The sequence below is a fragment of the Manacus vitellinus genome, unplaced genomic scaffold, assembly GCF_001715985.3.
Source record: "Manacus vitellinus isolate BGI_N305 unplaced genomic scaffold, ASM171598v3 scaffold_69_pilon, whole genome shotgun sequence".
Lineage (NCBI taxonomy): Eukaryota > Metazoa > Chordata > Aves > Passeriformes > Pipridae > Manacus > Manacus vitellinus.
The window spans coordinates 2,879,483-2,894,766 of NW_021940749.1; the positions used below are offsets into that span (position 1 = coordinate 2,879,483).

Sequence of the window (15,284 nt, forward strand, 5' to 3'; positions counted from 1 at the left end):
GATTCAAGGGTTCTGTGAAAGGACACAAAACTACCCTTCAGTTAAAGCCTTAAATACGCTCCATATATGTATTTTGAAGAGTCTGGGAGTATTAATGACTTTGCAGCATCTGAGAAGGAGCTGGGTGCTGGCACATCCTTCTGGGATCTGGTTTTGGAGGCACCGGTTCAGTCTCCTGTTGGGACCAAATCACGGTGTATAAATAGTTAAATTCTGTGTGGTGGAGACAGATCAGCACAGCAGCAGCAGGCTGATTTCAGGGCCTGGATGTAGAACACTGGGAGATGTGCTTAGAGCCTTTTTCTCTTTTTCAATCAGGCCAGGAGTCTGAGTGTGTGTCCCTTGTGCAAGGTCAGTGCCATAACCACTGAATGAATACCTGAGAGTGTTTTTCTGTTTTTCCCCTGAAAAATGAATAGGGAAGGATCTAATTTGTGTTTCAATGCAGTTTTAAAAAACCTGTCAAAATCTGCCTAAAGACAACAGCAGAAAGGATTCCTTTCCCTGGGCATCTGTCAAGTGCAGGTGCCACAAAGGCTAAAAAGTGCCACTGAGGACTAATTAACGCAAAGCTGAGGGCAAGAAACATTACAAGTCTCTTTACTTAAATAAAAGGATGCATTTGATGATTTCAGGATGTGAAGAGATACAAATAACTAAGGCTTGAAAGGCCCCAGTTGGTGCTTTGCTGATCCCCTCTCTGCAGTGGGTTTCCAAGAGGAGCACTGTGAGTATTCCTCTCCTCTGTAGCTGAATGGGGATCTCGGTGTTTGAGTCTCTCCACATTCACACCTTTCTGTAAAGAGCTTCCTAGTTAAGACCAGCTTTTCACACATGACGAGGCAGAGCTACTTTGCGTCCCACGAGTCTTACGATGCCAGAAGGATGTGAGGGGGATGTTTGGCAGTGTGGAGGAGCCCCGGGGGATGAGGAGGATGCTGTTTGCTGTTCTCATTAAGAGGCCTCAGCAGCTCACACTACTCATCTCTGAGGAGGAGTAGCTGGCACGAAGATCCAAACATTCTGATGGCGATAGGAGAAAGCAGGTGAGGCTTCTCTTCTGTTGGATCCTTTCACCACTCTGCTGCTCCCTGTCCCTCTGCCCTTCCCTCCACTGCCTGGTGCTCTGCCCTGCCTTCCCCTTCCCAAATCTTCTCACCCTGCCCCCAAAAGAAACCCTGAGGTTCTTACCACATGCCATTTATCCTGTTAAAAACACTGACAACACGTGCCACTCCTCAAAATCTGTCATTTACTTCTGGGTCTGAAACTCTGCTCCCTCCGTCCTCTTGATTTCTTTCGCCTTAGCTTTTGTGTCCCCCTTCTATGTGAGACCCATTCCTGGGGCACAGCCAGCAGCTGGAGCAATAGGCAGAGTTACTGGGAGCAGTGCCCTGGTGACTGGGAGGCTCTTCAAAGCATTAACAAATTAATCCTCACTACGTCACTGATGGTAGATGAGCATTGCCTGCCTGGTTTTAGGCCTAAAAACCTGGCAGTATATAATTTGCCCAAGGCCACAAAGTTGATGGATGACAGGGAAACCCTAGGTCCAAGGGTGAGTTCCCTGAATGACAGTGATGACAGTCTGTGGATGAAGGATTTATGACCAAAATTACAAGGAGAGCTCAGAGAGCCTCACGCTCGCTCCCTGCCTGGCCTGTAGCACATCACACTTTGTGGCCTCTGCTCACATTCCAAGTCCTCCTCACAGGATCCCTTCTGCTTCCCAAGCCAGTGGAGAAGAGGCGGTGTCCCAGGTGTGTTCCCTCTGAAAAGCAAGTTTTCCATCCATCCTGGCAACGGGAACTCTGCAGCGTTCCGAAATCTGAGAAAAGCCACATCACACCATTCCGAGGGCACGTGCAAATATCCTGGAGTTCTGAAGGTCACCTAGTTAATTATATTAGCTAGACCCAAATTCCTGCATCTGTCAGCAGTTCAAAGGCAATACAGCTGGAAAACATTAGCACTGTGTTGTCTTTGTACCTCTGCAAAAAAGGCAAATAATAATAAAAAAGAGAAAACCACCACCAAAAGTCCTTCCCAGAAAACCCCAAACCCAAAGTTACTAGAGGGGTTTTTCGCTTTTTTTTCCCCCCCCACTGATACTGACCTGCAAGTGCAAAAAGAACCTGATCTGATGTTTAGATACCAGATGAATCTTTCTGAGCTGGCAGTTAGACAGACTGAGGAGATTTGAGACGGTGATGATTGATGGAGAAGATGTAATTACAGGGGTTTGGGTTTGCAGTGACTTGGTTAAAATGTAATGCTACAGAGCACAGTCTGAAGTCCAGCAAAGGGTTCTGTTGCCTATTTTGGCATAAGTGATATTTTTTAAGCTAAGGGCTGACAAAGTTTGATGACCAGCCCAAGGGGAGTTAGGGGAAATAAAAACTTTTATCCTTCACCCTCTCATTAGCATCTGCTTGCAGAGCTCCGTGCTGGTTTTTTATGACCTTTAGGAACAGTGGCCTGGATAAGAGAGTTCAGTATATTCTTATTTTTAGCAGTTAGTTCCCTCCATTTGCTACACTTGCCTCCTTCTTCCGAGAGGCAGGATTTACCTACACAAGACATGAAGTAAATCTCTTCAGTTTGGGGGAGCCTGTGCTTTTGCAGGAGCTATGGAAAAAAATCAAGGCCCACGTTATTCCTGCTCCTCAAAGAAAATTAAAAGATACGAATGGGAGGTAAACTGAACCAAGTTTGGATTTACAGTGCAGAGCTTCTTAGGGTCTAAGTGCCTTTGAGAAAATTCACAGTTTGGGATGCCCACAGCACAGCTTGTAGGGCTGCAGTGAAGTCATTTGAGCTGTGCAGAAATGGATTTGACCAGAACTGCTCATTTTCATAAAATAGTGCAGACTTTGTGTTTTACTCTGTGGCAGGAGTCTGATGTGATCAGCTGTCCCACCACCACATGGAAACAAGCCCAGAGGAGGCATTCATCATTTCTGCAGCAATTTATTGCAGTACCCACTTTTTATTGTTGTCAGCAGTGATTATGATGATGAAAAATTTGAGCACAACCTAGATAAATGAATGCATAGTTTTATCTATGATAAATGCATAGTTTTATCTATACCATTCATTTTGCCTCACTGCTGCCAGCCAGTCTGTCTCCCCTCGGGAGTCAGCGTAGGTCAGATGAGTGAGGAATGAGATGCTTTTGATTCCTAACTCAGGATAACATTTGAGAAGTTTCAGGAATACTTCTTACAGATGAGCTGCAACTTCTCATAAGAGTTTGGTTTCAGGGAATGAAGCAGCAGCTATGAAGAGAGAAAATGGAAGTGTGAGGGAGAGAAATATTGCATTCACATCTTCCATTTCCTCTTTAAACTGTAATTTTCCCCTTCTTTCTCCCTTGCAGTCAAATAATAAAGTGGGAATTTAGTGGCAGGTGACAGTAGAGAGATGATACAGGCACAGCATAGGCTTTCTCATCCCCTTCTGCTACACATATCTTCTTTGAGCTGCACTTAACCATGTGAGCTATCACAGAGTCTGAAAGCAGAGGAAAGATCCAGAATAGCTCAAGCAGTTTGTAGGCATTGTAAATAAAACAAACCCAGCTTTCATTTAGAAAAAGAAGGCCATTTTCAGAAACATGTAATGAACCTAGAAGTATTTCTGGTGAGTATAGGACTCATTCTCTAAGTTGGGATGTCACAGCTGAGGCAGCACCAGAAATCACGGCACATAAATAAAATGCTTCTGTAACTAATGGAGCAGGGAGCTTAGAGAAGTGCTGAGCATGAGTGGTGTAAAGGCTTAGTACGGGCTTGGGACAATGAGAGACTTGGATGTGACGCAGTCCCTGGGACCAATTTGGGGCTATAATCAGTGATTTGTGCTGAGAAAAAAATCTGTTGAATGTAATTCCAGCCTGACAGCAAAATGATGCTGAGGATGCTTGTAGGCACGAGCGAGGAGCTTAACACTTGCAAGGGATTTAGAGGTGCTGTCAAGCCGGGTCTGAATTCCCACACGCACTTCCACCCATCTCCTCCTACATAAGTATTTCCACATCCCACGGGATCAGGCATTTTGCTGTTTCTGCAATGTCTTTATTTGTAAGTGTTGTCCCTGCAAGGGGCTTTCTCTTCCATACTGAAATACTGCCTGCCCAGGAGCCCAGCCAGAGAACCTGGACACCGCTCAAAATTCCCAGTGACTTAATGTCCAGAATCTGCAACAGCTTTTTTGGTGCCTTCCAATTGTCGGGCAAGGCCATAAATGCCAGCCTCTAAAAAGTGTAATTGAGAGTCTCTAGTGCAAAGACCTCAGAGAAATGGCAATTTTTTTTTCAATGTGCTTGAAATAAATGCACAAAACCTGCCGTGTGCTATTCAGTCGTGACACTCAGGTAATGAAACACGGGCCAGGGAAATTTAGAGCAGAAGCAAAGACCTCTAGGCAACAATGTAATATAATACAGCAAAGATATAACTCAATTGGAAATAGCCAGCTGGCACTAATGGCTCATTCGTTTAGACTCATATTTCTGGGCTGTCTGGCTTTCGGTGAGAGGGGAGCAAGGAAAATCAGGCCTGGCTGCCAGTGGCTATCAATAAAAGCACTGTTAAACAGAGCCATTGCTCTGCGGCTCGGGAGGCACTGCAAACCACCTTGATCACTGGAAATGGTTTTAGGAAACTGCCAAGGATCTGAGCTTTGTCTTCTCAGGTGCTTGACAGATTCCTAAAACCTTTAAAACACTGCTGGCGATGGTGGGAACAGACACATCCCTGCACATGGCACATGCAGAGCTCTACTGGGCACACAGGGGAAGCCTCAGCTGTGCCTGGGCTAGACCAACAAAACTTGTTTTTAAAGCAAAACGTGAGACCTTCCTATGCCTGACAACACCCCTTGAAATTTAACCTCCATGCAGCTGTTACTGCGATGCTGGTGGTTGAAATAACTTTAACAACGTTATTACAGCAGTAACAAAGAAAGATACAACAAACCAAACAGAACCAAACCCAAACCCCACAACAAACAAACAAAAAACCCCAAACACCTACAAAACACCCAGGACTGTTTTTCCACAGGTTCAATGCCAGTGTTCTTGTGGAAAATAAGTGGAACAGTGCTGAAGTTGACAAGCCCAAGTCCAGAGCCGTGAGATGTGCTGGTGGAAGCAGTGGGCACTTCCCATCTCCCCAGGTATGGGCTCTAACACGGGATAATGTGACCCATCTGCCTGGACGTGGCCATTTTGGGATGGAGTGTATCCTGCCCGCCTTCTTCCCTCCCCTCTGGTCCTCCCAGCTGCAGAAGCAGGTTTGACTCTCTCAGTAGGGTCAGGACACAGGTTTTGTTTCAGGCCCTGTTCATATGACTATTACCCTTCTCCCACTTTTTGACCCTCCTTTCTGCCATCCTTGTACCTCCCTTGCTGTGCCTTGGTCCCCTCCTGAATAAATAGCCTGGCCTGATTACTTTTTCCTGGATGATCCCAGTTCTAGTAGATCCATCCCCACTCTTTGTATTTCTGCTGCTGTTACCTGGAGGGAACAATAAGAGCAACAGCAATAACACTGTTACTATTTTGGGGTGCCTGGGTAAGGATGACTGGCTGTTTTTTGCTGGCAGGTATCTGTGGCACCCTGGTTGCAGCTGTGCCAGGGAGCTGAAGGGACACAAACCTCCTGCCCGAGATGGATTAAGTTGCTGAATGTTGGAGAGAATGACCCAGAGCTCTTGTAAGCAAAACACGAAGAGGGAGTGAATATGTCCCGTGGTACTAGTTAGAAATTACTCATAAAGAACCAGGGGACTCCTTCCACTGCACCAGGTTGTTCCAAGCCCCATCCAACCTGGCCTTGGACACTGCCAGGGATGGGGCAGCCACAGCTTCTCTGGGCGACCTGTGCCAGGGCCTCCCCACCCTCACAGGGAAGGATTTCTTCCTAATATCCCATCTATCCCTGCCCTTTGTCAGTTTGAAGCTGTTCTCCCTTGTCCTGTCACTCCAGGCCCCTGTGAAAAGCCCCTTTCCAGCTCTCTTATACCTCCCTTAGCTGCAGTACCCTCACATATATATATATATATTCATTTAGCAAGGTTTTTTTCATTATTATTATTATTATTATTTGCCTTTCTAAAGAGCTAATAGAACCACACTTCGTGGTGAATCATCCAAGAATCATGGAGTGGTTTGAGTCGGCCCTTTTGAGGTTGATTTAGTCCTGTCCCTCATTTTGGGGATTGCCTGCAGCTGGGGGAGGGAGGGCAGGGTGAGGCGCCAGCTGCTCCCTATTCCCCATCAAGGTTTGCTTGGAAGGCAAACAGATCAGGCTTTCTGGAGGGAGAGGGTCACACATCTTCTGGTGTCTGTTTAGTGCCCCTCTGCCAGGTAAGATTTGCAGGGAGCAGAGGGGCAATCTTCAGGAATTCCTGGGGGAATTGGAGTGTTTCAGCCTTGAATGGAAGGAGCGGATTTTTCTGTGAGCTGTCTACAAACTGTGAGTACTGGCCTCGGGGCCTTGTTGTACCCTGTGGAGATATGTAGGACTGGGAAATGGCATGTCTGGGGAGCTGGGGGACGCTGCCAGAAGCAGGTGAAGCTCTGTGGATGTGTTTTTAAGAGTTGTGCTGATGTGAGCTCCTGGTAGGAAAGCACTGGTCTGATCCTGCTTTGTTGTAAGAACTTGGATAAAAAGCAGTTTTGTGGCCCCTGGGGGGGCAGGGATGGGCTGTGGCTTTAAATATTACACAGCAAAGAAAAATATTTGGAAGTAATGGACCAGTGAGTGTGGTTTGGTTTGCTTTCTCTCTTGTGCTGTGAGGAAGAGGCTTTAATTTTAAAAGTTGTCTTTTAAGCACAGAAAATGGAACAGCAGTTTGCCAGGCCAGCATCCCCCTGTGCTAGCACACAGCTGCTCTACACATTCAACTGGACCACATGGAGCTTTGGCTAAATGATGTGTTTCATTTTTGGGGGGAACTCTGTGAAAATTGCTTGTGAATGGATGTTTTTCTTGTCTTGGAAATACTCTGAGAACTCAGGACCTAAATGCTTTGAGTTGGACAACGATTTTGTGGTGGTTTTGCCTTATTGTGAGCTTAGAGAAGTTGAAGGTGTAGTTGAACCTTTCTGGAACATGAATTGGGTTTTTCTGCCAGGGCTGCCATTAAATAAGGGCACATCCTTTCCACCTGTGGGGAGGGATAAGGGAGGGGCAAAGTGAAACTGGACTTTGCATCCCTTCCCTCTCCTGTTGTATTTTCAAGTGATTTGTTTGCTTCTGATCTTGGTCTAACAGACTCAAAGAAACTAAAACTATTTATCAGAATGGTTGTGTAATGTCATGGTGCCTGAGATGTGATGTATCACGTACTACAGAGGTGTATGAGGAAAAAGGGGAATTTCTGAATGAGTATCGATTGAATTTGGATCAGCAAATGATGTTGCTATGTGATGCTTGATCTTTATTTTTTTTAGTGAATTTATGTATATTCATAAAAGATGGCTTTGTGGAAAATGAAATTAAGAACTGTGTCCTCAGTCTCTACTGAAAATTAACCTGTTGATTTCTATTGGAAAATTATCAAATCTGTGGAATCATAACCCAGTCTCCCAAAATGTAACAATTTCTCTTTCTGTGTATTTCTCATTTTACATAACTTTATATAAACTTAATTGTTGTTGTAGAAAGGCACAGGAAAAGCAGCAACAGGAAACATCTTTGGAATATATTTTAACAATAGATTTTCTATACAGGGATGTTAAAAAGCAACTGTAACTCCCATTTGCCAGTGTGGTTAATGAAGCACTGACTGGTTTATCTGCAGCACTTTTGGTTTGGTATAAAAACCCTTCTCAAGGGTCAGGTTGAATCCAGTGGGCTTGGGCTGTGTCTGTTGTCCTTAGAATCAGGCCAAGGATGGGAATAGGGGAGTGCTCTGAGTGTAAATAAATACACACGTAGGTCAGTTCTAAAATTTGCAATAACAGGTAGGAAGTTTGGTGCTGATACTGGACTGTCTGCCTGCAAAAAACTTTTGGGAGTTGTGCTGGCTTTCTTCTGTCAAATACTGATGATCTGCTGCACTCTAGTGGCTGTTGGATAGGAGCCTTGAGCAAGGTCAGTTGTGCTTGGAGAAAGCCGAGGGGTTATTTGTACCTGACCTCAGAAAGGTTCAACCAGCTTTTATCAATTTTATTGTAGTTGCCCCCATTTTTGCTTATTGTATAATTTAGGCTGCTGAACGGGAGGCTGGGACTGATCCCTCTTCTTTGCTTTATTCCAAGAATAGTCTTTTCAGTGTCTTGAATTCATATATTTCTCTGGATCTGTCTTCCTTTCCCATGGCATTTCCCCTCTCAGCATTAAGCCAGGATCCTGTAGAGTTAGGAGGGCTGGGAGCAACCTGTGTTATGTGTGCCTGGGATGAATGGCTGGAAAATCATGTTCCTGCCTTGTCAGCAAACCACTGACTGAAGGCAGAGGGGCTCTGTGCTCTACATTTGTTTCTCTAACAGTTTAAAATGTGCCTGGAAAAAGAACAGGCTGTCTCCAAGATGGCACTTCTCCTATGTCATCTCCAGAGCTTTGGCCCAGGCTGCAGTCTGTGCTGTAATTGAGGTTTTCTTTGGGGGTTTATAGAGTGAGGGGGGTGTCATGGACAGAACAGGACCTTCAGACACAATTCATTAGAGGAGCTTCCTTTGAGCCACGGGGTGCAGAAGGACCCCTTGGCTTTCTAAACTTCTCAGAGAGGGGTCTGGGTGTGGTTGTGGGTCCAGTCTGAGCTTTGTCATGGTTTATGTCTAAAGGATTATACAGGGGTAATTGAACCCTTCTACAACTTTTCCCCACAGGAATAAGGATAGCAGAGCAAACTTATATATGAAACAAATGATTTACTATGATAATAGTTAGACTAAAAGACCATGATCAGAATTATTTACTACCTAGTCCAGATAGCTAGAACTGCTAGTGCAGTGCCCTGTTTTTGCAGGAATATTGAAGCCATGGTATTAAAGCCAGCAAAACCAATTATTGAGTAGAGATTGATGTAACTCATTCTTTCCAACAACTGTGGGACAACCTTCCTCAGCTTGAGGAGTGACCTTGAGGGGAAACCCCACTCCAGGGAGGAATCTCCACATACACCCCTGGAAGGGGGATGTCACAAGATCCCACTGTTCCAAAGTGGGACTGGACTTTATTGTATAGAGTGATTGTCAGGTGTGTGTCCAGGCCAGCCGTGTCAGCTCAGCTTTAGATAAGTTATCAGTTGTATGACTTATTTATTCCTTTATCAGGCATTTTATCAGCTCTGCCACATCTTCACCTCACTGTGGGGGATGTTTAACTTTGGGATTGGTGAGTCAGGCTGGTTTGAGCTTTCTTAGACCTCAAAAGCAGTGTGACACACACACCCCCACTTATCTGTTCACCACTGACAGCTTTCCAAATTGGGAGTTCAAGTTGTTTTACCCCCCTTCCAGGCAGAGCATCCTGCTATGGACTGACTCCTCTTATTTGCATTACTTAAAAGACTTTTCCTTTAAGTCCCTTGGATTCATGTATTTCTCTGTACCTCTCTTCCTTGACCTTGATACTCTCCAACTCAGAGTTAAGCCAGCATCCTGTAGAGGAGAGAGGACTGGGAGCAGCCTGTGTTCCGTGTGCCTGGGATGAGGGGCTGGAAAATTATTTGACTGTCTTGCCAACAAGTCACTGAGTAAAGCCAGAGGGGACTATGCAGTTGTAGCCTTTGTTTCTGTGAGCCTGGAAACAGAATGGGCTGTCTGCAATGTTTTCCCATGTCCTCTCCCCAGCTCTGGTTAATGTTGAAGGCAGTGATGTAACTGAGACTTTCTTTTGGGGGTGGGAAGGTGTCACAGGCAGAATGGGAGTTCAGGAAGACTTGTAGCCCTGCTTTCACAGCCACTTTTTTCAGATTTAATCCCATTATTCTGACAGCTCCTGTGGAGTCATGTTGACTTAAGCACACAGAGCTGAAACTATAGCATGGCAAAGAGAAAATCCTCATGGTCAGCCATGTGCTGGAACACGAAGAGCCAAGAGGGAACACCAGTTAATGAATTGGATTGAGATATTTGTGTGTTTATTTGGTCTTTTTTAATTAATTTAATTTAGTTTTAAGGGAGTAAGATGACAGGGGAGCTCAGCTTTGGCCTTAAGCTCAACAAGAACGATGTTGGGCATCATGGTATTGATTTAGTCAATGGACAAAGCTGGTGTCAGATTTATTAAAAAAAGCTTAAGTTTGAGCAAAAAGGGTGTTGATGGAGTGGATCTGACAAGCAGGGGGAAAAGGGGGTTCTTGATTCTTGAAATAAGTAAAAAACCTTATTAGACATTGAGTGACCTGTAAATGTCGTGTCTGCTCAGTGGGACAAAAGGGTCCAGGGCTGTGGCGGTGTGAGTGGGTTTCCTGTTTGAGGATGGTTGCTGGTTGTGTTGCTGCGCATCCTTGCTTGGGGTTATTTAACTAGCCAAAGAATTGAGTTCTGGATTCAGTCCTGGGTTTAAATATCCATGCAGTGTGTATGTGGAATGAGTGTTACTCCTCATATCCTTACAGTGCATCAGAAACAGGTTCTGCCATAGCTCACCTTAGTCCTTTACCTGCAGAGACCAAATTAGAGCAATATATCCATGATAGGCTCCTAGAGTTTAATTGCTCTCTAATAGAGACCTGGGAAGAGGGTTAGGCCTTGGAAGACAAGCCATCTCTGTGCAGGGGACTGAAAAAGGTGGCAAAAACTGAGGATACAGCTGCTCTTCGTGGCACTGATGCTACACAGACAAAAATCGCCAGCAGTGACCTCTTTACCACATATTCTGAAACCTGATAACTGTTGTAGCTCCAGGCTGTTCTGAAATGCTGCTTCTCATGCCAAGAGCTTGCAGCAGTTGCAGGGTTCATAGCCAGGATAAGGTAAAGGTGCAGGGGAAGCAGTTTGAATTTTTTTTCCTCAGGGAAATACATTAAATTTGGAAGTTGCCCACTATCATAGGCCTGAAGTTCTAGGCTGTAGTGTGGGGAGTACACAGCTTGTACCTACAACTTGAGTGACTGCCCAGGTATGGCACGAGTTGTCAGATGGAAAGTCGGGCTCTCTGTGTCTTCTGGCCCACTTAATTGTGTGTTGTGAATCCAGCATCATTCAGGAAGTGCCCACAGGTCCTGCCAGGGTGCTCCACCAGTTGTAGTCCAGTTTTATGGAATGTGAACTAAGACTATCACTGGACACTAAAAGTATCTGGAGTGACACACAGGAGAGGTTACCATTAGGGGTAATCCACAGAAGGAGACAGCTCTCACAGGTGGCACGTGGCTCCCTTTGGTGGCAGCTACTGCCAGGATCATCAGAGATGGTTAAAACTCACTGATCAGCTCTGCTGGTCATAGAGCCCAACTCTCTTTCAGGGTTAGCTGGGGAACAGAGGCAGGAGGGAGCATAAACTGTGGTCATAAAACTCATTTTTGAGCTGCTTTACAGTCAGACTAATAAAAGCTTGATGATATAACTAACAAGCTTTTTTTAATAACCCCCCTCAGTTTTAGAACTGGGTGATATTTATTTATATGCAGAAATAAAGGGTTTGGTTTTTCAAGGTGGAAGGAAAGAGCAACTTTAGTTCCTGAATTGTTGCTGCCACTTATGAGGCCATGAGAAGCACAACGTTAGTCCCTGCATTTAATCACTGGTTTGCTAAAAAATAAATTAATGTGACTTCAGAAAAGGTGTTTACTTTAGGTATTTAGCAGAACTGGCCAAGTCTTTCAGCAAAATAGTGTTTGTATTTGGAAGTGCTGATAGTGTGGCTCAAACTGAGCAGTACTGAGTTATTCCCTCTTATTCCTACCTGTTATTTCCCACTTGTCCTCAGGCCACTGTGATGGTAGTGTGGTGCAGGGGGGTGCAAGTTCTTGACGGGCATTGTTTGGTTGCTGTGTGGGGTTTTGAGTTGGATTTGTTGTTTGATGGTTGGACTCTTTGATGGGAAAAAGAAGAGTAGGAGGAAATAGTTGGTACTTTTGGTTTAAGTCCTCACCTTGACAGGTCTCGCTGCGTCTGTGACAAGGGAGTGGTGGCTGGTGCCCTGTGTTCCAGGCTCTGGGTTTATATGGAATAAACTTAAACTGGCAGCAGACCTCTTCCCAATATTTTTTGTGCATGGTGTGAGTGTAAGATGTGACAGGATTTCATCCTATATTTTTCTTCCCTGTCTTTCTTCTGGTGAGAAACTGTTGGTAGTGGGCACTGGAAAAGACACTGACCGTAGCAAACAGTCTGAGGCACATTTGAAGGAACCTCTGCTGTTTCCAGCCCAATAAAATAACTAGAAAACAAGGCTAGATCCCCTTTGAGAAATTAATAACAACTACTCTTAATAAAAATTTTATCTGCCTTAGAACCTATCAATAGTGCTGAATGCAGAATTAAATATGTCTTGAAGGGAGCTGGGTGCAGAGGAGTTGCACTTCCCTCATCCTGCTGTGCCGGCAGTAAAAGCGAGTGAGCCACCATTTCTACATTTAACACTTGTACATTTTTATTTAGTTAAATCAGCCATTGTACACATTGCAGCTATGTATTGTTAGTGTTGTATCTTTTTAATTTTTAACTAATACATGCCCTCATAGATATATTCAATTAGTGTTATCACCATGGGAACAAGATGCTGATTCGTCAACTTAAAATTCACTTCTTCTCACAGTATTCAAGTTCTCCGATAACACAGCAAAAAATCAAAATAAGAGGTGAATAACCATTATGTTGTTACACAGAACATCATCTGCACCGCAAATAACACAACAGAAATGCATTTCTTGAGAGCCCCATCCTCGAAGACCCTCCCGCGCCGTCTCGGACGACGGGGAAGCCACGATGCGCTGTGAGATGTGTCATCACGGGTCTCAGTCGGTTTGGCTGCCAAAACACTTTTTTTCTTTTAGCTTTTTTTTTTTTTTTTTTTAATTTTTTCTTGCCTGCCCAAAAAAGTGTCAGCACGGCACCTCAGGTGGTTCTGCCCGCAGGAAGCCAGAACTGCAGAGATGTTTCCATGCTTTTGGCATCATTACCTTAATGAGGAAGTGCCCTTGTTCTGAGCACTGAGTGAGTCGTTAAAAAAACAAAGAACCCTATAACTGCAGAAGGCCAGATAAGCTCGGACAAAGGATTACTCCTAGAGGAGAGGGTCGGTTTTACTCTGGTGTCGAGTCTACTATTAAAAAAATGAATTAACAGCTGTTTAAAAACATGAAATCAGTGTGTTTGTGTGTACGTGTGTGATGCTAAAACCCTACGGAGCTCCCTCCATTAAATATTAAGGTATAGAACACCCAAAGCTTCAGATCCCTATGTTCCCTTTTCGGAAAATAAAAGTGCAGACATGCTATCGTGGTTTTTCAGAGGGTCGGTTTAGAAATATATATATTATATATAGTTACATAACAAAATATGAACAGAAACTGGCTGCCGAGGATTGTGAGCACTTGTTCTTTAAAAAACGCTCGATCGGAAGATAAAAACTGCTCGCTCAGTGCTAAGAGGGCGGAGAAGCTGACATGGTTCTAGGAGGGTTTGGTTCTGACCTTGGAATGCCACATGCACGGCTCAGCTAAGAGGCAATCTCGATAAAACACGGTGAGTTAGTTATTCTCCCTGTATAGTGGGTAAGTCTTTTTCCCGCAGTTATCTACAGTGCAGTGGCCAGCAGGAAGTACCACCGGTCTGTCGGTGAGGTCGGCTAAGCGGTGACGGAAACGGGAAACTACCGGAGTTGGAATTGTTTAATACGCCCTGCCCCAGGTCCGGATCTAATAGGCTGTAACACTGCATGGGGATGTGCCATAGCTATAGCTGGGAGCGACTCTGTTACCTAACGGGGTATTATTTCTTGGATTTTCCTTCTGGAAATCTTTCAACGGCTGTCAGAAGGTCTTAACAGTATTAATGGCCACAGGCAGCTGTTACTCATGTGAGCAGCTGGGTTTCCAGGTTTTTAGCCTGACTCTTAGAGCCTTTTAACTACAAGAGATCCCTAAACCGTAAGTCTTAGGACTCGGTAGCTGCGCGGCGCTTCCTCCTCAGTCCGTGCGTGTTTTGCAGTCGACGGGGACGACGTCGCGCGATCCGTCGCCGTTCCGCAGCGTCGCCGGGCGACGGGAGCCACGGGCAGCGTGTTTCCTGCAGTCTGGTAAGTCCAAATACTCTGTCTATTTACAGTTTACATGTGCACTCCCTTGAACATAGTCACTGGAAGAGGCCTGTGGATGAAGTCGGCTCGAGGAGCGCCGGAGCAAAGGGACAGCGAGAAGCGGCGGCACCGCCAAGGAGGAGGCGTGGCGGGGGAGAAATCCTCCTGCCCGAAGGATGCTATCTTTGGTCACAAATTAGCTTACAGGGTACAAAAGAAGAAAAACACAAAATGGATCTTAAGGTGGGTAAGAACTGAATTCACTGCAGCTGCACGAGGAGAAATGGCAGTGACAGGGGGCGGTAGTGTCGGTCATGACGTCAACTCCCCAGGGAAGGTGACGGCAGCGCACGGGACGGAGGGCGACGTGGAGCTGGGGGGGTACGGGAGTGAGCAGCAGCTTCTCACTTGGCCTCCTGTTTCCAGTCGTCTTGGCAGAAGTGCCGAAGAAGCTGCTGGAGGTCGTGCTGGAGGTCATCCCTGGGGAGCGCTTCTGGGGTGTCTTCCAGCTCTTCTAGGTGAACACGTTTGCCACACCGATCCTTCATCACGGTCCTCTTCTGAGTGCTGGCTTTACTTAGGGTTGTCCTAAAACGAAAAAAAAGCAGAGTTGTGACTTAAAAAGACCACAGATCCTGCAGATGTGCAGCTATTTCCTTCTTAAGCTGCTGAGGAAGGGTGACACGTGCTGGATGCAAGGCGCATCATGTAAACTCTTGAGAAATGACTCTCGAGGGTAAAGGTACAGGCTGGGATTACTGGAACAACATGCTACAACAAACAAACATGCAAAGAGTAACTAAAAATACTAGAGAGGAGTAGCATTGCAGCACTGCTGAAACACTAGCCCTTAGGTCATTGAATATCTCCCAGTACATCAACACCCATAAGGGACTGGGGGGAACACTGACAGGGGTAATAAAATACCTAGTGTCTAATATGGGTCGTCTCAATGAAGTTCTTCATAAAACAAAAATGTGGTGATATTTTTTAGAAGAAATCAATAAACTTGACAGGGTGCCTGAGTGCTTTATTCCTATAAAACTTAGCTCCTTATCAGAAGATCAGGGAAGTGGAGAGGGG

At 45.2% G+C, this 15,284-nt stretch overlaps 1 protein-coding gene across 3 annotated transcripts; it reads left to right on the plus strand.

Moving 5' to 3' along the window:
• The first annotated feature begins 888 nt into the window (after window positions 1-888).
• LOC115307909 lies at window positions 889-14,928 on the plus strand. 3 transcript variants are annotated; one of them, XM_029964065.1, is made up of 4 exons: window positions 889-1,046; window positions 5,064-5,178; window positions 5,608-5,717; window positions 14,231-14,928. In XM_029964065.1, the coding sequence occupies exons 1-4, from the start codon at window positions 1,027-1,029 to the stop codon at window positions 14,457-14,459; spliced, it is 474 nt and encodes a 157-aa protein (XP_029819925.1). In that variant the 5' UTR covers window positions 889-1,026; the 3' UTR covers window positions 14,460-14,928. The 3 variants fall into 3 exon arrangements, with proteins under 3 accessions (XP_029819925.1, XP_029819923.1, XP_029819924.1); XM_029964063.1 differs by lacking the exon at window positions 5,608-5,717; XM_029964064.1 differs by lacking the exon at window positions 889-1,046 and having other exon boundaries at window positions 4,631-5,178.
• Window positions 14,929-15,284: the final 356 nt, after the last annotated feature.